Source organism: Oscarella lobularis, chromosome 3 (genome assembly GCF_947507565.1).
Source record: "Oscarella lobularis chromosome 3, ooOscLobu1.1, whole genome shotgun sequence".
Taxonomy (NCBI): Eukaryota; Metazoa; Porifera; class Homoscleromorpha; order Homosclerophorida; family Oscarellidae; genus Oscarella; species Oscarella lobularis.
In genome coordinates this window covers 194,951-214,738 of record NC_089177.1, presented here as the reverse complement: position 1 = coordinate 214,738, position 19,788 = coordinate 194,951, and the positions used below count along the sequence as shown (strand labels likewise).

Below are 19,788 nucleotides of genomic sequence, written 5' to 3'. Positions count from 1 at the left end.
GGTGGTGGTGGGGGATCGTCTTATTGTTCCTGTGGAGAGTCCGCTGGCTCTGGCAGTTACGGAACGGTTGGTTCGAATCCAACTGGTAGCAGCTGCTCGAAACAGCCTCACGGACAGAACGGTAATACATACGGAGATCCGGCACTGATAGAAATGTATTTGGGATCCGGCGGCGGTGGCGGCTGTCGCGACGATTCCAGCTGCGAGTATTCAAACGGAGCAAATGGAGGTGGAATGGTCTATATTGAGGCCTACACAGCTATTGTAAACGGGTACATCTGGGCTAAAGGTGGAGCCGCTTCCGGAGGTTCAAGCAGCACTTGCGACGACACCATCGGTGGAGCAGGAAGCGGGGGATCAATCTATCTGCGAACAAGCTCATTGTTTTCAAGTGATCCAGGATCGCGGTTTTCTGTCCAAGGAGGAGAAAGAACAATCATATCCAATTCAAAAATTTACGGATCTTCTGGAGGCAACGGTAGGATTCGAGTGGATTATTCAACTATTGATGGTCAAGAGCACGGTTCGTCTGCAGCAAATGTTCAGGAAAAAAAATATACAGGTGTGGGATATTGGGGTACTCCGTAAAAACATTTGTTTTTGTCTGTTTTTGTCGCTGCTGGTGTCTTGTGTCCCGGATGCTTGGAGATGGAAGAGGTGTTTCCATGCTTGATTAGGCTTTTTTAGGCTTACTATCGATTGCTCTGCTTCAGTACGATGCTCTACCGGGCACTCCCGACCGATCAAGAGGCCTAGAAGAGAACGACGACGACGCACTGCCTCTCGTCGTCGTCACGCAGACGCGCGACAGTCAAACGGCTCCAAACACTCCAATGCAAGACAACGAAGACACCACTTTGGTGCAATCGCGCCTAGACACGAGGCAAAGACAGTTCTAGCGACATAAACGAAAGTGAGCCTCCCCTTCAGACGTCTAGCGGGAGAATCGTCCATTGCTCGACGATTTGCGCTTCAGTCGCACGGCTATCAACGCATGTCCTTACAAAGTCGAATGGAACCGTCTCCCCTCGACGATCCGTTGCCCCAAGAAGGTAAACAAAAGAAGTCGTCGACTATAATTCGTCCCTTTTACGTCGAGATTTTATTTCTTAGAAGAGAATCAATCTGCGATTCGGAAGCGGAGGCGACGAGTCTTTCGAAACAAACTGACTCCTCTAAGGGAATGGAGGAGAGAAATAACCTGGTTGACCAGACGGAACAAGCTGGATTACTGTACACAACTAGACCTTCACCTAATTATTTTAATTATTTGTTTTCATAGTGAGATGGAAGAAGATCGGCTAATCAAGGAAACTTTGACAAAAAAAGGTTATTGATGCCTACATTGTTTTTCTTAGAATAGATTTGCTTGAAACGGATTGTGCTACTCCGGCTGCTGCCGTCGAGACGGCACCAGCACCGGAAGTCGTGAAGCGGGACGTGCCCGGACGGAAGGAGAAAGCGGAAGGAACCAAGTCAGATTGGTTTTCTAGAATTTTTGTTCGGAAGTTTTAGTTTTTTGGCTGGCGTTCATCGCCGAGGATCAAACGTTTCTATAGGGAAGATGCTAGATTTTTCGATTGGGCATAATGATATTGATTTAGAGTGATATTTTTTGTGTGAATATAGCTGAAATCTTTTTTTGCAATGTAGGAGTTTTGTTCAATTAGATGTACGAGCAGAATAGAATTTTGATAGATACATAGTAAGGATGTTTGACGAAAATAGCATTTTTTTCTTTGGACCTCTGTTTTTATTAGTATATGAAAGATGGGCCGAGATCATATTATTCGGGACAGAGGTTCTTCTGAGGTAAAACCAAACCAATTTGTTTAATGTATGCTCTGATTTGATAGCTATGCAATACATCACGTGAGCAGATATCTTGAACAGATCATCGCCGTCTTCTCATTCTCTCAATTGCAAGCAAATGGCGCGACTTGTTCTATTATCTGTTTTCGTTCTGGGGTCATTTCTTCAACAAATTAACGCCGATTGCACTCCTTCGTCCAAATTGCAAGCCACGCCCTCGAGAAAAATTTTCACCGACGGGACGGACTCTGAGCAAGTTTATCCGCATGAGGTGGACTGTTCCTGGTTGATTATTGCTCCTGATCAATATCAGGTGTCTCTCACGTTCGATCGATTTGATTTGGAGGGAGCTTTTGACGCGAATGGCAACTGCTTTGATTACGTAGAATTGTTTGACGGCGGCGACGAATCCGCTCCGAGTTTTGGCCAGTTTTGCGGGTCGTTGAAGGTAAGATTGAACGACACGTTCAAATCATCGGGATCCGTTCTTCTTGTGACGTTTCATACAGATAGAGTCAACAGTGCATCCGGATTTAAAGCGTCGTACCAGTCCGTCTTATCCTTGCAAAAACCAAAGATTTTCTCAAATAACACCGTTGATTTACACTTGACGGCGGAGGGAAAGATTGTACTGAACGGAGACGTTCTGTTTGGCATCAATCGAATGTCCCTAAGAGGCGTACTGGCGAAATTGAACGACAGCGTTCAGTTGAGCCACGAGCATAACGACGTGCAGTCTAACAGTCTCAATCAGGCTTTCAATTTTTCCGCTGCTCTGCGAAACGATTTGGGAGCTCTGAACGCGTCTCAGATGGATCAGAAGGAGCTGATTCGCCTGCTCAACAGCTCGCATTTGCTTCAGAAACTTGTCATCGACGAACTCTCTAACAGAATCGCGCAATTGGAGCCGCTCAAGGCCGCTCTCGCTTTGCTTCAGTCGACTATGGCGAATCAAGCCAGTGACATTCGCTCCTTGCAGGCGAATGCCGCGGAATTGGCGGCCAATGCGAGCGCGACGCGTAGAATGCAGGAAGACATCAAGACGAAAAACAACGCTCAGGACTCGTTCATTGCTTCGCTTCAAGCAAAGGGCGCTCAATTGCAGTCGAGCGTTTCCGTTCTTCCCACCGTGCAAGCTCGGATTGGCGAGCTGGAATCGAAGCAAAAGACGTTGGGGCAGAGAGCGAATGCAACGGAAAAATCCATCGCCGGACTCGCCGCCTCGATTCAGAACACGAGCTCGTATCTGACGTTCGTCATCGGTGCACGAATCACTAAAATTAACGAAACGGTGACGAATACGGTAGCGAAATCGCTCGCTGACGTGTCGAAGAACGTCGCGCAGCAATCAAATCAAATCCAGTCGCTTCAGGGAAACTTGTCGCATGCGAACGGCCAGCTCGCTAATCTGCAGGCACGTCTGGACGATTTGGAGAGTCGACTCGACGAGCACGCCGATATTCTTGGCACTCCGTGTCCAGGAGACTGTTCGGGCAATGGAGAGTGTTTGCTCAAATTTAATTCGTTGTCGCAGAAGTGGAATGCGACGTGTACGTGCTTTGACGGCTATTTGCCGCCGAATTGCGCTCGCGAGGCGTTCGGCGGCACGGGAAAGGACGGCGACGTAACGATTACGAGCGCTACCGTTGTAAACAAGTACGTGCAGTTCTCCGGATCGCGTGGAGATCGATTTGGTCAGACGAGTGCCGTCGTGAGCTGGATTAAAGCTGGAAGCGAAGTTTTGCTTCTTCAAGCGCAAGGCTCCGGGGCGGGTCAGTATGAAATCCAAGAAGTAAGTAGTGTTTCGGGCAAGACGATCAATTTTAGAAGTTCCCTCAAGTACGCCTACACGTACAGCGGCTCTTCCAGAGCCCAGGCCGTTTCCGTGCCAAATTACAAGACTGTAACTGTGACGAGTAGCGGTAGAATTGAGGCGAGTACCTATGACGGTTCGACTCGAGGAGTGGTCGTCTTCAAAGCCACCAAATTGCAGATAGACAGTGGAGGAAAAATTGAAGTTACCGGGAAGGGATTTCGAGGGGGGCCGAGAAGAGAGAGAGGAAAATGGATCGGGTACGCGGGAGAGTCATACACGTTCAGCGGATATACAGTAAAGGGGAATACTGCTAGCAATGGTGGAGGTGGTGGATCGTCTTATTGTTCCTGCGGAGAATCCGCTGGCTCTGGTAGTTATGGAGCTGTCGGCTCGAATCCAACCGGTAGCAGCTGCTCGGGGCGGCCTCACGGACTGAACGGCAATACGTACGGAGATACGGCACTAACGAAAATTTACTTTGGATCCGGCGGCGGTGGCGGCTGTCGCGACGATTCCTCCTGCGAGTATTCAAACGGGGCAAATGGAGGTGGCATGGTCTATGTTGAGGTGAATACTGCTATTTTAAATGGTAATATTGTGTCCAATGGCAACGATGCGTCTGGGGGCTCTTCCAGTCAATGTGATGATACTCTCGGCGGGGCTGGAAGCGGAGGATCGATTTATTTCAGAGCGAGTTCCCTATCTTCGAGCAGCTCCAGCCTTGGATTGGTGTTTTCTGTCAACGGAGGTGGCAGGACGTATATATCGCAGTCGAATATTCACGGGTCTACTGGCGGTAAGGGAAGGGTGCGCGTTGATTATTCGACTCTGGACGGGCAGAAGAGTGGAACACCGGGTGCCAAGAGCCAACAGGGGAATTATTCCAGCGTAGGACACTGGGGCACTGTTTGACCGGGACATATGACTGACTCTCTATGTTTCTCCCGTTTTAATAAGTCTTTTGTGTATGCCTTTAGTATAGAAGGAAGCATGTGGGAGAAGGGCCGGGATTATCTGAGGATCTCGTGACGAGAACAATGCGAAGCCTTTGCGTCTTTTTTCTCGTGTTCTGGCCTTTACTGGAGGAGACGGTTGCTCACTGTCCTCGCTTTAAGAAACTAGAGGCCACCGAATCATCGCACGCTTTTACTGATGGCTCTGACGCCGAGCAGGATTACTCGGATAATTTGGATTGTTCTTGGCTGATTGCAACTAAGGAAAAGAACGAAACTACCGACACTCGCGTTGTGCTTCAGTTCGACCGCTTTCATCTGGAGAACGCCTCCAAAAGGACGGGTGAATGTTATGACTACGTGGAACTGTTTGATGGCGAAAGCGATTCTGCTCCGAGCCTGGGTCGCTTTTGCGGCTCGGAAGATGAACAGCTCAAAGAATTATTGTCTTCAGGCAACGTCTTCTTTTTGCGATTTCGTTCTGATAAAGTCTACGGAGGACGAGGATTCCGGGTTTCTTACCGCTCTAAAATCAAAGTGATTCCTTTAAGAGAACAGGTGGCCGTCTTGCAAGCTCGTTTAGATGCTCTTGATGCTCGGTTAAAGGGCCAAGAAAACATATTTGAGGCTTGGTGTCCAGCAAACTGCTCGGGCAACGGAGATTGCCTACTCAAGTTGAATCCTTTGACTCAAACCTGGGGACCGATCTGCATATGTTTAGAGGGATATCTTCCTCCCTCTTGCGAGCACAGAGCACCTGGTGGTACCGGTAAGGATGGCGACTTGATAGTCAGTTCAACAGTGGTAGTGAACAAGTACTGGCAGTTTTCCGGATTGAGTGGAAACCGATTTGGGCAGCAGCTGACCACATCGTCAATTGTGGCTGGAGACGAAGTTTTTCTGGTTCAAATGCAAGGATCAGGAGCGGGTCACTACGAGTTTCAGCAGGTGACCAGCGTTTCAGGCCAGAACGTTACTTTTAAGAGTCGTCTGAAATACACTTACGTGTCCAGCGGTAACTCAAAGGCTCAAATTGTTTTGGTGCCGAATTACGGGAGTTTGACTATCAAGAGTACAGGTTTGATTCAAGCAGGAGCGTATGGCGGTTCTAGCGGTGGAGTGATTGTCTTCAGAGCCGTCAATATGCGCTTAGAGAGCAGTGGAAAAATCGACGCCAGCGGAAAGGGATTTCGAGGGGGAACAAGAAGAGAGAGAGGAACCTGGATTGGCGTTACTGGAGAGTCATACACTTACAGTGGTTTTGCTACGAAGGGTAGCACTGCAAACAATGGGGGCGGTGGTGGATCGTCTGTTTGTTCCTGTGGAGAATCCGCTGGCTCTGGCAGTTACGGAACGGTTGGTTCAAATCCAACTGGTGGCAGCTGCTCGGGGCATTCTCACGGAAAGAACGGTAATACATACGGAGATCCGGCACTGACAGAAATGTATTTGGGATCCGGCGGCGGCGGCGGCTGTCGTCATAGCAGCTCCTGCGAGTATTCAAACGGGGCAAATGGAGGTGGAATGGTCTATATTGAGGCATACACAGCTATTGTGAACGGGTACATCTGGGCTAAAGGTGGAGCCGCTTCCGGAGGTACAGGCAGCTCTTGCGACGACACCATTGGTGGAGCAGGAAGCGGTGGATCAATCTATCTGCGAACAAGCTCATTGCTTTCAAGCAATTCAGGATCGCGGTTTTCTGTCCAAGGAGGAGGAAGAACAAGAATATCACAAGCAGGCATTTACGGATCTTCTGGAGGCAACGGTAGGATTCGAGTGGATTATTCAACTATTGATGGTCAAGAGCACGGTTCGTCTGCAGCAAATGTTCAGGAAAAAAAATATACAGGTGTGGGATATTGGGGTACTCCGTAAAAACGAATTGTTTTGTCTGTTTTTGTCGCTGCTGGTGTCTTGTGTCCCGGATGCTGAACATTCGAAATGGAGATGGAAGAGGTGTTTCCAGGCTTTTTTTAGGCTTTTTTAGGCTTACTATCGATTGCTCTGCTTTAGTACGATGCTCTACCGGGCACTCCCGACCGATCAAGAGGCCTAGAAGAGAACGACGACGACGCGCTGCCTCTCGTCGTCGTCACGCAGACGCGCGACAGTCAAACGGCTCCAAACACTCCAATGCAAGACAACGAAGACACCACTTTGGCGCAATCGCGCCTAGACACGAGGCAAAGACAGTTCTATCGACATAAACGAAAGTGAGCCTCTCCTTCAGACGTCTAGCGGGAGAATCGTCCATTGCGCGACGATTTGCGCTTCAGTCGCACGGCTACCAGCGCATGTCCTTACAAAGTCGAATGGAACCGTCTCCCCTCGAAGATCCCAATTGGCTTGACGACCCGTTGCCCCAAGAAGGTAAACAAAAGAAGTCATCGACTATAATTCGTCCCTTTTACGTCGAGATTTTGTTTCTTAGAAGGGAATCAGTCTGCGATTCGGAAGCGGAGGCGACGAGTCTTTCGAAACAAACTGACTCCTCTAAGGGAATTAGGTGGGTGGGTGGCAAAAAAATGTTTGGCATAGAAACGATGTCGTCTTTAGACGGAAAACCTCGCGTGGCTTTTGCCGATGAAGACGAAGAAGAAGCGGAGGATTTGTACGAGGAAGAAGACAAAGTGGGATATTAATAAATTATTAAATATACTTATAAATGATTTTTTCATCAGACAACCTTTGAGGACTCAAAACAATCGAGCTGAAATGACGAAACTGCGGTTTCTCTGGTTCGATTTCAAGGCAAGTCTCGCATATTCACACTCCACTCCGAAAGAGAAAGCGGAAGGATCCAAGTCAGATTGGTTTTCTAGAATTTTTGTTCGGAAGTTTTAGTTTTTTGGCTGGCGTTCATCGCCGAGGATCAAACGTTTCTATAGGGAAGATGCTAGATTTTTCGATTGGGCGTAACGATATTGATTTAGAGTGATATTTTTGTGTGAATATAGCTGAAATCTTTTTTTGCAATGTAGGAGTTTTGTTCAATTAGATGTACGAGCAGAATAGAATTTTGGGAGATACATATAGTAAGGACATGTGAAAGAATTGCTTTTTTCTTTGAACCTCTGTTTAAGGTACAGGAGGAGCTCTCACGACGAAGATTTGACACTAACGAAATTTGCAAAATAATACTCTCGGCGGGGCTCGGTGTTCCTCCCCTTTTAAGTCTTTTGTGTATAGAATGTGGGAGAAGGGCCGGGAATGATCTGAGGATCTCGTGACGAGAACAATGCGAAGCCTTTGCGTCTTTTTTCTCGTGTTCTGGCCTTTGGTGGAGGAGACGGTTGCTCACTGTCCTCGCTTTAAGAAACTAGAGGCTGCCGAATCATCGCACGCTTTTACTGATGGCTCTGACGCCGAGCAGGATTACTCAGATAATTTGGATTGTTCTTGGCTGATTGCAACTAAGGAAAAGAACGAAACTACCGACACTCGCGTTGTGCTTCAGTTCGACCGCTTTCATCTGGAGAACGCCTCCAAAAGGACGGGTGAATGTTACGACTACGTGGAACTGTTTGATGGCGAAAGCGATTCTGCTCCGAGCCTGGGTCGCTTTTGCGGCTCGGAAGATGAACAGCTCAAAGAATTGTTGTCTTCAGGTAACGTCTTCTTTTTGCGATTTCGTTCTGATAAAGTCTACGGAGGACGAGGGTTCAGGGTTTCTTACCGCTCTAAAATCAAAGTGATTCCTTTAAGAGAACAGGTGACCGTCTTGCAAGCTCGTTTAGATGCTCTTGATGCTCGGTTAAAGGGCCAAGAAAACATATTTGAGGCTTGGTGTCCAGCAAACTGCTCGGGCAACGGAGATTGCCTACTCAAGTTGAATCCTTTGACTCAAACCTGGGGACCGATCTGCATATGTTTAGAGGGATATCTTCCTCCCTCTTGCGAGCACAGAGCACCTGGTGGTACCGGTAAGGATGGCGACTTGATAGTCAGTTCAACAGTGGTAGTGAACAAGTACTGGCAGTTTTCCGGATTGAGTGGAAACCCATTTGGGCAGCAGCTGACCACATCGTCAATTGTGGCTGGAGACGAAGTTTTTCTGGTTCAAATGCAAGGATCATCAGGAGCGGGTCACTACGAGTTTCAGCAGGTGGCCAGCGTTTCAGGCCAGAACGTTACTTTTAAGAGTCGTCTGAACTACACTTACGTGTCCAGCGGTAATTCAAAGGCTCAAATTGTTTTGGTGCCGAATTACGGGACTTTGACTATCAAGAGTACAGGTTTGATTCAAGCAGGAGCGTATAGCGGTTCTAGCGGTGGAGTGATTGTCTTCAGAGCCGTCAATTTACGTATAGAGAGCAGTGGAAAAATCGACGCCAGCGGAAAGGGATTTCGAGGAGGACCAAGAAGAGAGAGAGGGTATTGGATTGGCGTTACTGGAGAGTCATACACTTACAGTGGTTTTGCTACGAAGGGTAGTAGCACTGCAAACAATGGGGGCGGTGGTGGATCGTCTGTTTGTTACTGTGGAGAATCCGCTGGCTCTGGCAGTTACGGAACGGTTGGTTCAAATCCAACTGGTAGCAGCTGCTCGGGGTATTCTCACGGACAGAACGGTAATACATACGGAGATCCGGCACTGACAGAAATGTATTTGGGATCCGGCGGCGGCGGCGGCTGTCGTCATAGCAGCTCCTGCGAGTATTCAAACGGGGCAAATGGAGGTGGAATGGTCTATATTGAGGCCTACACAGCTATTGTAAACGGGTACATCTGGGCTAAAGGTGGAGACGCTTCAGGAGGTTCAAGCAGCTCCTGCGACCACACCATCGGTGGAGCAGGAAGCGGTGGATCAATCTATTTGCGAGCAGACGCATTACTTTCAAGCAATCCAGGATCACGGTTTTCTGTCCAGGGAGGAGGAAGAACATACATATCACAAGCAGGCATTTACGGATCTTCTGGAGGCAACGGTAGGATTCGAGTGGATTATTCAACTATTAATGGCCAAGAGCACGGTTCGTCTGCAGCAAATGTTCAGGAAAAAAAATATACAGGTGTGGGATATTGGGGTACTCCGTAAAAACGAATTGCTTTGTCTGTTTTTGTCGCTGCTGGTGTCTTGTGTCCCGGATGCTGAACATTCGAAATGGAGATGGAAGAGGTGTTTCCAGGCTTTTTTAGGCTTACTATCGATTGCTCTGCTTTAGTACGATGCTCTACCGGGCACTCCCGACCGATCAAGGGGCCTAGAAGAGAACGACGACGACGCGCTTCCTCTCGTCGTCGTCACGCAGACGCGCGACTGTCAAACGGCTCCAAACACTCCAATGCAAGACAACGAAGACACCACTTTGGTGCAATCGCGCCTAGACACGAGGCAAAGGCAGTTCTAAGCGACATAAACGAAAGTGAGCCTCCCCTTCAGACGTCTAGCCGGAGAATCGTCCATTGCTCGACGATTTGCGCTTCAGTCGCACGGCTGTCAACGCATGTCCTTACAAAGTCGAATGGAACCGCGACGATCCCAATTGGCTTGACGACCCGTTGCCCCAAGAAGGTAAACAAAAGAAGTCGTCGACTATAATTCGTCCCTTTTACGTCGAGATTTTGTTTCTTAGAAGGGAATCAATCTGCGATTCGGAAGCGGAGGCGACGAGTCTTTCGAAACAAACTGACTCCTCTAAGGGAATTAGGTGGGTGGGTGGCAAAAAAATTGTTTGGCATAGAAACGATGTCGTGTTTAGATGGAAAACCTCGCGTGGCTTTTGCCCATGAAGAAGAAGAAGAAGCGGAGGATTTGTACGAGGAAGAAGACATGACGACAAAGTGAGATATTAATAAATTAATAAATATACTTATAAATGATTTTTTCATCAGACAACCTTTGAGAACTCAAAATATTCGAGCTGAAATGACGAAACTACGACTTCTCTGGTTCGATTTCAAGGCAAGTCTCGCATCTTCACACTCCACTCCATTTTTACATTCCTCCCAGACGTGGTTTCGGAGGCAAAGCGATCGCACTGACTCAATTCCTTTCCAGCTGCTCGGGGCGGCCTCACGGACTGAACGGCAATACGTACGGAGATACGGCACTAACGAAAATTTACTTTGGATCCGGCGGCGGTGGCGGCTGTCGCGACGATTCCTCCTGCGAGTATTCAAACGGGGCAAATGGAGGTGGCATGGTCTATGTTGAGGTGAATACTGCTATTTTAAATGGTAATATTGTGTCCAATGGCAACGATGCGTCTGGGGGCTCTTCCAGTCAATGTGATGATACTCTCGGCGGGGCTGGAAGCGGAGGATCGATTTATTTCAGAGCGAGTTCCCTGTCTTCGAGCAGCTCCAGCCTTGGATCGGTGTTTTCTGTCAACGGAGGTGGTAGGACGTATATATCGCAGTCGAATATTCACGGGTCTACTGGCGGTAAGGGAAGGGTGCGCGTTGATTATTCGACTCTGGACGGGCAGAAGAGTGGAACACCGGGTGCCAAGAGCCAACAGGGGAAGTATTCCAGCGTAGGACACTGGGGCACTGTTTGACCGGGACATATGACTGACTCTCTATGTTTCTCCCGTTTTAATAAGTCTTTTGTGTATGCCTTTAGTATAGAATGAAGCATGTGGGAGGAGGGCCGGGATGATCTGTGGATCTCGTGACAATGCGAAGCCTTTGCGTCTTTTTTCTCGTGTTCTGGCCTTTACTGGAGGAGACGGTTGCTCACTGTCCTCGCTTTAAGAAACTAGAGGCCACCGAATCATCGCACGCTTTTACTGATGGCTCTGACGCTGAGCAGGATTACTCAGATAATTTGGATTGTTCTTGGCTGATTGCAACTAAGGAAAAGAACGAAACTACCGACACTCGCGTTGTGCTTCAGTTCGACCGCTTTCATCTGGAGAACGCCTCCAAAAGGACGGGTGAATGTTATGACTACGTGGAACTGTTTGATGGCGAAAAAGATTCTGCTCCAAGCCTGGGTCGCTTTTGCGGCTCGGAAGATGAACAGCTCAAAGAATTATGGTCTTCAGGCAAAGTCTTCTTTTTGCGATTTCATTCTGATAAAGCCTACGGAGGACGAGGATTCCGGGTTTCTTACCGTTCTAAAATCAAAGCGATTCCTTTAAGAGAACAGGTGACCGTCTTGCAAGCTCGTGTAGATGCTCTTGAAGCTCAGTTAAAGCTGACCGTTTTGCAAGCTCGTGTAGATGCTCATGAAGCTCAGTTAAAGGTGACCGTCTTGCAAGCTCGTTTAGATGCTCTTGAAGCTTGGAGGAAGGGTCAAGAAAACATAGTTGAGACTCAGTGTCCAGCAAACTGCTCTGGCAACGGAGATTGCCTACTCAAGTTGAATTCTTCGACTCAAACCTGGGGACCGGTCTGCATATGTTCAGAGGGATATCTTCCTCCCTCATGCGAGCCCAGAGCATCCGGTGGCACCGGTAAGGATGGCGACTTGATAGTCAATTCAACAGTGGTGGTGAACAAGTACTGGCAGTTTTCCGGATTGAGTGGAAACCAATTTGGGCGGCAACTGACCACATCGTCAATTAAAGCTGGAGACGAAGTTCTTCTTATTCAAATGCAAGGCTCGGGAGCGGGTCACTACGAGTTTCAGCAGGTGATCAACGTTACAGGCCAGAGCGTTAATTTTAAGAGTCTTCTGAAGTACACTTACGCGTCCAGCAGTACTTATTCAAAAGCTCAAATTGTTTTTGTGCCGAAGTATGGGACTTTGACTATCAAGAGTACAGGTTTGATTCAAGCAGGAGCCTATGATGGTTCTATCGGTGGAGTGATTGTCTTCAGAGCCGTCAATTTGCGCATAGAGAGCGGCGGAAAAATTGACGCCAGCGGAAAGGGATTTCGAGGGGGACCAAGAAAAGAGAGAAGAACCTGGATTGGCGTTTCTGGAGAGTCGTATACGAAAAGTGGTTTTGCTGAACAGACTTACTACACTCGAACTTTAAACAATGGTGGCGGTGGTGGATCGTCCTATTGCAGCTGTGGAGAGTCCGCTGGCTCTGGCAGTTACGGAACGGTCGGTTCAAATCCAACTGGTAGCAGCTGCTCGGAGTATTCTCACGGACAGAACGGTAAGACATACGGAGATCCGGCACTGACAAAAATGTATTTGGGATCCGGTGGCGGCGGCGGCTGTCGTAGCAGCTACTGCAAGTATTCAAACGGGGCAAATGGAGGAGGAATGGTCTATATTGAGGCCTACACAGCTATTGTAAACGGGTACATCTGGGCTAAAGGTGGAGACGCTTTAGGAGGTACAGGCAGCTCCTGCGACGACACCATCGGTGGAGCAGGAAGCGGTGGATCAATCTATTTGCGAGCAGGCGCATTACTTTCAAGCAATCCAGGATCACGGTTTTCTGTCCAGGGAGGAGGAAGAACATACATATCACAAACAGGCATTTACGGATCTTCTGGAGGCAACGGTAGGATTCGAGTGGATTATTCAACTATTAATGGCCAAGAGCACGGTTCGTCTGCAGCAAGTGTTCAGGAGAAAAAATATACAGGTGTGGGATATTGGGGTACTCCGTGAAACGAATTGTTTTGTCTGTTTTTGCGCTGCTTGGTGTGTCTTGCGTCCCGGATGCTGAACATTCGAAATGGAGATGGAAGAGGTGTTTCCAGGCTTTTTAGGCTTTTTAGTCTTACTATCGATTGCTCTGCTTTAGTACGATGCTCTACCGGACACTTCCGACCGATCAAGAGGCCTAGAAGAGAACGACGACGACGCGCTGCCTCTCGTCGTCGTCACGCAGACGCGCGACAGTCAAACGGCTCCAAACACTCCAATGCAAGACAACGAAGACACCACTTTTGTGCAATCGCGCCTAGACACGAGGCAAAGACAGTTCTATCGACATAAACGAAAGTGAGTCTCCCCTTCAGACGTCTAGCCGGAGAATCGTCCATTGCTCGACGATTTGCGCTTCAGTCGCACGGCTATCAACGCATATCCTTACAAAGTCGAATGAAACCGTCTCCCCTCGACGATCCCAATTGGCTTGACGACCCGTTGCCCCAAGAAGGTAAACAAAAGAAGTCGTCGACTATAATTCGTTCCTTTTACGTCGAGATTTTATTTCTTAGAAGGGAATCAATCTGCGATTCGGAAGCGGAGGCGACGAGTCTTTCGAAACAAACTGACTCCTCTAAGGGTAGGTGGGTGGCAAAAAATTGTTTGGCATAGAAACGATGTCGTCTTTAGACGGAAAACCTCGCGTGGCTTTTGCCGATGAAGACGAAGAAGCGGAGGATTTGTACGAGGAAGAAGACGTGACGACAAAGTGGGATATTAATAAATTATTAAATATACTTATAAATGATTTTTCATCAGACAACCTTTGAGGACTCAAAACAATCGAGCTGAAATGACGAAACTGCGGTTTCTCTGGTTCGATTTCAAGGCAAGTCTCGCATATTCACACTCCACTCCGAAAGAGAAAGCGGAAGGATCCAAGTCAGATTGGTTTTCTAGAATTTTTGTTCGGAAGTTTTAGTTTTTTGGCTGGCGTTCATCGCCGAGGATCAAACGTTTCTATAGGGAAGATGCTAGATTTTTCGATTGGGCGTAATGATATTGATTTAGAGTGATATTTTTTGTGTGAATATAGCTGAAATCTTTTTTTGCAATGTAGGAGTTTTGTTCAATTAGATGTACGAGCAGAATAGAATTTTGGGAGATACATATAGTAAGGACATGTGACAGAATTGCTTTTTTTCTTTGAACCTCTGTTTAAGGTACAGGAGGAGCTCTCACGACGAAGATTTGACACTAACGAAATTTGCAAAATAATACTCTCGGCGGGGCTCGGTGTTCCTCCCCTTTTAAGTCTTTTGTGTATAGAATGAAGCATGTGGGAGAAGGGCCGGGAATGATCTGAGGATCTCGTGACGAGAACAATGCGAAGCCTTTGCGTCTTTTTTCTCGTGTTCTGGCCTTTGGTGGAGGAGACGGTTGCTCACTGTCCTCGCTTTAAGAAACTAGAGGCTGCCGAATCATCGCACGCTTTTACTGATGGCTCTGACGCTGAGCAGGATTACTCAAATAATTTGGATTGTTCTTGGCTGATTGCAACTAAGGAAAAGAACGAAACTACCGACACTCGCGTTGTGCTTCAGTTCGACCGCTTTCATCTGGAGAACGCCTCCAAAAGGACGGGTGAATGTTATGACTACGTGGAACTGTTTGATGGCGAAAACGATTCTGCTCCGAGCCTGGGTCGATTTTGCGGCTCGGAAGATGAACAGCTCAAAGAATTGTTGTCTTCAGGCAACGTCTTCTTTTTGCGATTTCATTCCGATAAAGCCTATGGAGGACGAGGATTCCGGGTTTCTTACCGCTCTAAAATCAAAGTGATTCCTTTGAGAGAACATATGGCCGTCTTGCAAGCTCGTTTAGATGCTCTTGAAGCTCGGTTAAAGGGTCTATTTGAGACTCAGTGTCCAGCAAACTGCTCGGGCAACGGAGATTGCCTCCTCAAGTTGAATTCTTCGACTCAAACCTGGGAACCGGTCTGCATATGTTCAGAGGGATATCTTCCTCCCTCATGCGAGCCCAGAGCATCCGGTGGCACCGGTAATGATGGCGACTTGATAGTCGATTCAACAGTGGTAGTGAACAAGTACTGGCAGTTTTCCGGATTGAGTGGAAACCAATTTGGGCGGCAATTGACCACATCGTCAATTGTGGCTGGAGACGAAGTTCTTCTTGTTCAAATGCAAGGCTCGGGGGCGGGTAACTACGAGTTTCAGCAGGTGGTCAGCGTTTCAGGCCAGAGCGTTAATTTTAAGACTCTTCTGAACTACACTTACGTGTCCAGCGGTAATTCGAGGGCTCAAATTGTTTTGGTGCCGAAGTATGGGACTTTGACTATCCAGAGTACAGGTTTGATTCAAGCAGGAGCCTATGATGGTTCTATCGGTGGAGTGATTGTCTTCAGAGCCGTCAATTTGCGCATAGAGAGCGGTGGAAAAATCGACGCCAGCGGAAAGGGATTTCGAGGGGGACCAAGAAAAGAGGGAAGACGCTGGGTTGGCGTTACTGGAGAGTCGTATACTTCCAGTGGTTTTGCTGCAGAAAGTGGCAATGCAAACAATGGTGGCGGTGGTGGATCGTCTTATTGTGACTGTGGAGAGTCCGCTGGCTCTGGCAGTTACGGAACGGTTGGTTCAAATCCAACTGGTAGCAGCTGCTCGGGGCAGCACGGACTGAACGGTAATACATACGGAGATCCGGCACTGATAGAAATGTATTTGGGATCCGGCGGCGGCGGCGGCTGTCGTGTCGACTCCTGCGACTATTCAGACGGGGCAAATGGAGGTGGAATGGTCTATATTGAGGCCTCCACAGCTATTGTAAACGGGTACATCTGGGCTAAAGGTGGAGCCGCTTCAGGAGGTTCAAGCGGCTCCTGCGACGACACCATTGGTGGAGCAGGAAGCGGAGGATCAATCTATTTGCGAGCAGGCGCATTACTTTCAAGCAATCCAGGATCGCGGTTTTCTGTCCAAGGAGGAGGAAGAACAAGAATATCACAAACAGGCATTTACGGATCTTCTGGAGGCAACGGCAGGATTCGAGTGGATTATTCAACTATTGATGGTCAAGAGTACGGTTCGCCTGAAGCAAAAGCTCAGGAAAAAAAATATGGAGGATATGCAGGTGTGGGATATTGGGGTACACCGTAACAACCACTTGTTTTGTCGTTTGCAATCGCGCTCGTTTTTTTCTTTATGTACGTCCCGGATGCTGAACATTCGAAATGGAGATGGAAGAGGTGTTCCCAGGCCTGTCTAAGCATTGATTCGGCTTACCGTCGATTGCTCTGATTTAGTACGACGCTCTACCGGGCACTCCCGACCGATCAAGAGGCCTAGAAGAGAACGACGACGACGCGCTGCCTCTCGTCGTCGTCACGCAGACGCGCGACAGTCAAACGGCTCCAAACACTCCAATGCAAGACAACGAAGACACCACTTTGGTGCAATCGCGCCTAGACACGAGGCAAAGACAGTTCTAGCCACATAAACGAAAGTGAGCCTCTCCTTCAGACGTCTAGCGGGAGAATCGTCCATTGCGCGACGATTTGCGCTTCAGTCGCACGGCTATCAACGCATGTCCTTACAAAGTCGAATGGAACCGTCTCCTCTCGACGATCCCAATTGGCTTGACGACCCGTTGCCCCAAGAAGGTAAACAAAAGAAGTCGTCGACTATAATTCGTCCCTTTTACGTCGAGATTTTGTTTCTTAGAAGGGAATCAATCTGCGATTCGGAAGCGGAGGCGACGAGTCTTTCGAAACAAACTGACTCCTCTAAGGGAATTAGGTGGGTAGGGTGGCAAAAAAATGTTTGGCATAGAAACGATGTCGTCTTTAGACGGAAAACCTCGCGTGGCTTTTGCCGATGAGGAAGAAGAAGCGGAGGATTTGTACGAGGAAGAAGACATGACGACAAAGTGGGATACTAATAAATTAATAACTATACTTATAAATGATTTTTTTTATCAGACAACCTTTGAGAACTCAAAATATTCGAGCTGAAATGACGAAACTACGACTTCTCTGGTTCGATTTCAAGGCAAGTCTCGCATTTTCACACGCTCCACCCTGTTTCTACATTCCCCCCCAGACGTGGTTTCGAAGGCAAAGTGATCGCACCGATTCAATTCCTTTCCTACGCAGCCAAATATTCACTATTGAGGGTTAGCTGGTGGGCTATTATACGCGTTATTTATACCTTTGGGTCTAGGCTTATTTGGTACCGGGTACGCTTCGTTTTTTGTCTTCGCCCGCACTCTTTTTCTCATCAACGTCGTTCTGGCGCTTCTCTGGTCTTCCTTTGTCATTCTCCCCATGGCTTTGGATATCGGGAATGAAGCGGTGTCGTCCTTTCACATACAAAATCTCTTTACCGGAAAAGGGCCTTTGGAAGACGTTCTCGTCTTTTATGGAGGCTATCGTCACGCAGCGGGCTCTTATTCTATGGATCTAGCATATTTTTTAGTGATATTGATTACGTATATCGGCAGTCTCTTCTTCATTCTCAATCGGTCAGTACAGTAGTCTCTTTTCTGTCTGTGAATAATTTAGGGTTTTTTTCTTCTTGTGGGGGTGTAGTGTAGCTCGTGCTCAAAGCGGTGGGTCGGCTGGGTCGTTTGTTCGCGATGATCAGTCCTATGCTTATTCTCGTATCTTGCTTTCGTCGTGGGATCACGGTCTCACGTCCAAAGCGGCTGTCGATAATCTCAGCTCAGGACTCACGAACCAAATAAAGGCATAGAGGATAGTGGGTCTCCCTTTTCGCGTTTTGACGGGGTTTTCTTGCGTAGGATAAGATATCCGAAGCGTTAGCGGAGCACAAGACAAAGCGGCTAACACGGTAGGAAATTAATTAATTAAAAATAAAAATTAATTATTTGATACTGAACGAAGGAAGCAAAAAATTCGCCTATATCTTCGTCGATTTTTAGCGTGGCTCTTGGCAATGTACGATAACTGGTCTAATACCGACTTTTAGTTTAAATTTTTCTTCTTAATTAAGTGCTATTGCCGTTGGAACGTCTACGGGCATTGGGTTTCTTGTTATTGAGAGTTTGAAGTCCGGCGGAAGTTTTGTGCAGACTTACGGCGTGCCGATTGGCTTTACGGCCATCAACGCCATCGCGCCGTTTCTGCTCGAACAACTCGTTCGCATAGAGAATTACGCCACAGGCGACGTTGAGATTTACGTGACGATCGTGCGAACGTTTACTCTACGTATTGTGAATATTTACGCTCTGATGGTGACCATGGTAATTCAAATTGAGCGAAGAGAGGTAAGTAGAGGATATGAGGCGCGGTGACATTTCATTTGAACTAAAATAAGTGTTTCAGCGGGAAATAGAATGTGGCGGTACATTTGTCGGTCAGGAATTTTATAAGCTCGTCATACTAGACACTCTTTCACAAGTGAGAATTTCACACTATAGACAGTGCGTATGGTTCATGTCTTTGTGTTTACGTATAGGCTGTTATTCAACTAGTTTTCCGTTTTGGCTACTTTTATTGGTTTAGTAGGAAAAAAGTGTTTCAGATTCCGCCTGCCGTCTTGGCAATAATTTACAGACAGGCTTTGATATGGGTACACTAACTAATATAAATTAATTCAATTTTAGTTTTCTGTTTCTCTTTAGGTTGGGATGATGTTCTGTCCGTTTCTTCCGTTCCTTGGTCTTCTCTCAATTCTTCTCTTTTTTCTTATCTACTACTACATCGTCAAAATAACGTGTCGTCCGCCCGAGAAACGATGGAGTCAGAGTCGAAATAATTCATTTTTTCTCGGCGTTCTCGCGCTGACTCTCTGCTTGCTCATGTACCCCATGTCGGTAGTTCTAACAAGGTCAGAACGCGTAGTGTGGAAAGCGTAGAAATACGAGTACTATTTCTACTGTAGTAACTTGAACTTTGGTGGGCGGCCCTGTTCCAGTGACACAGATACAGCCAATAACACAAATACAGCCAATAACACTAATACAGCCAATAACACAAATACAGCCAATGGAACAGATACAGCTAATAACACAAATACAGCCAATGACACAAATACAGCCAATAACACAGATACAGTCAATGGCACAGATACAGCCAATGGCACAGATACCGTGAGCAGCATTTATGGTTGCCCGCGAAATAAGAGCCAAGTGTGTTGTTTCACTGAATGTGGTCCTTTTCGGACGTTGCCCGCGATTAATGCCATATGGAGGCGAATTGATAATATTCGCTCTCTCAAGTCAAGAAATGTTGTTGAAGATTATATATTATCTTCTACATTGTCTTTGCCCGTAATTGTTGTGGCTTTGTAAGTGACGCTAATCTCTTTTCTTATATAATCAAAGTGCGTTTAGAGCGGTTATTTATTATTTGTCGAAGCGAGTTCGATTGGAGAAATTTCAGAAGCAGCTCTTACTACGCGAACTCAACAAGGTCGGTGTCTCGTATCAGCTAGACCGCTTTGTTCTAATTCATCTTATTTTTTTAAGGAGAGAGAAACCAAAAAGTGGCACATTCGACGTTGCACGTGCGGAAGCTCGAGACAGTATAAGGAAAGAAAGGAAAAAGAGAGCCGCCAAGCGAAAAAACGCTACACAATTGTATACGCGATCGATGTAACAGAGCCAAAGTAGAAATTTTAGTGCAAGAGTTCAAAGTAAATTATTTGATTAGTTCTTATCCGGGT

At 47.3% G+C, this 19,788-nt stretch overlaps 5 protein-coding genes across 10 annotated transcripts; all 5 read left to right on the top strand.

The window, feature by feature from the left end:
• Positions 1–635: 635 nt before the first annotated feature.
• Positions 636–4,553, top strand: LOC136184974 (uncharacterized). Of its 2 annotated transcripts, XM_065971996.1 has the most exons (7): positions 636–657; positions 714–883; positions 931–1,052; positions 1,114–1,233; positions 1,283–1,329; positions 1,364–1,705; positions 1,761–4,553. In XM_065971996.1, the coding sequence occupies exon 7, from the start codon at positions 1,931–1,933 to the stop codon at positions 4,538–4,540; it is 2,610 nt and encodes an 869-aa protein (XP_065828068.1). In that variant the 5' UTR covers positions 636–657; positions 714–883; positions 931–1,052; positions 1,114–1,233; positions 1,283–1,329; positions 1,364–1,705; positions 1,761–1,930; the 3' UTR covers positions 4,541–4,553. The 2 variants fall into 2 exon arrangements, with proteins under 2 accessions (XP_065828068.1, XP_065828067.1); XM_065971995.1 differs by having other exon boundaries at positions 1,283–1,705.
• Positions 4,554–4,651: 98 nt separating this feature from the next.
• Positions 4,652–11,208, top strand: LOC136184978 (uncharacterized PE-PGRS family protein PE_PGRS20-like). The gene is made up of 7 exons (XM_065972004.1): positions 4,652–6,540; positions 6,598–6,767; positions 9,968–10,099; positions 10,161–10,235; positions 10,287–10,368; positions 10,420–10,489; positions 10,538–11,208. Exon 1 carries the CDS (start codon positions 4,666–4,668, stop codon positions 6,457–6,459), a length of 1,794 nt encoding a protein of 597 aa, XP_065828076.1. The 5' UTR covers positions 4,652–4,665; the 3' UTR covers positions 6,460–6,540; positions 6,598–6,767; positions 9,968–10,099; positions 10,161–10,235; positions 10,287–10,368; positions 10,420–10,489; positions 10,538–11,208.
• Positions 7,342–9,680, top strand: LOC136184977 (uncharacterized transmembrane protein DDB_G0289901-like). Its single transcript, XM_065972002.1, has 3 exons — positions 7,342–7,499; positions 7,566–7,619; positions 7,668–9,680. Exon 3 carries the CDS (start codon positions 7,823–7,825, stop codon positions 9,620–9,622), a length of 1,800 nt encoding a protein of 599 aa, XP_065828074.1. The 5' UTR covers positions 7,342–7,499; positions 7,566–7,619; positions 7,668–7,822; the 3' UTR covers positions 9,623–9,680.
• LOC136184975 (transmembrane channel-like protein 7) lies at positions 9,668–19,781 on the top strand. Of its 4 annotated transcripts, none has more exons than XM_065971999.1 (18): positions 9,668–9,703; positions 9,750–9,950; positions 16,670–16,763; positions 16,825–16,899; positions 16,951–17,029; positions 17,082–17,151; positions 17,203–17,275; positions 17,323–17,623; positions 17,691–17,847; positions 17,903–17,952; positions 18,006–18,059; positions 18,115–18,388; positions 18,447–18,521; positions 18,580–18,693; positions 18,746–18,951; positions 19,006–19,410; positions 19,457–19,535; positions 19,592–19,781. In XM_065971999.1, the coding sequence occupies exons 3-18, from the start codon at positions 16,688–16,690 to the stop codon at positions 19,733–19,735; spliced, it is 2,232 nt and encodes a 743-aa protein (XP_065828071.1). In that variant the 5' UTR covers positions 9,668–9,703; positions 9,750–9,950; positions 16,670–16,687; the 3' UTR covers positions 19,736–19,781. The 4 variants fall into 4 exon arrangements, with proteins under 4 accessions (XP_065828071.1, XP_065828070.1, XP_065828069.1 ...); XM_065971997.1 differs by lacking the exons at positions 9,668–9,703; positions 9,750–9,950 and adding exons at positions 16,188–16,349; positions 16,407–16,576 and having other exon boundaries at positions 16,624–16,763; XM_065971998.1 differs by lacking the exons at positions 9,668–9,703; positions 9,750–9,950 and adding an exon at positions 13,423–13,441.
• On the top strand, positions 13,117–16,319 carry LOC136184979 (PE-PGRS family protein PE_PGRS5-like). 2 transcript variants are annotated; one of them, XM_065972005.1, is made up of 8 exons: positions 13,117–13,187; positions 13,242–13,411; positions 13,459–13,598; positions 13,660–13,727; positions 13,778–13,856; positions 13,907–13,976; positions 14,048–14,261; positions 14,311–16,319. In XM_065972005.1, the coding sequence occupies exon 8, from the start codon at positions 14,473–14,475 to the stop codon at positions 16,258–16,260; it is 1,788 nt and encodes a 595-aa protein (XP_065828077.1). In that variant the 5' UTR covers positions 13,117–13,187; positions 13,242–13,411; positions 13,459–13,598; positions 13,660–13,727; positions 13,778–13,856; positions 13,907–13,976; positions 14,048–14,261; positions 14,311–14,472; the 3' UTR covers positions 16,261–16,319. The 2 variants fall into 2 exon arrangements, with proteins under 2 accessions (XP_065828077.1, XP_065828078.1); XM_065972006.1 differs by lacking the exons at positions 13,117–13,187; positions 13,242–13,411; positions 13,459–13,598; positions 13,660–13,727 and having other exon boundaries at positions 13,754–13,856.
• Positions 19,782–19,788: the final 7 nt, after the last annotated feature.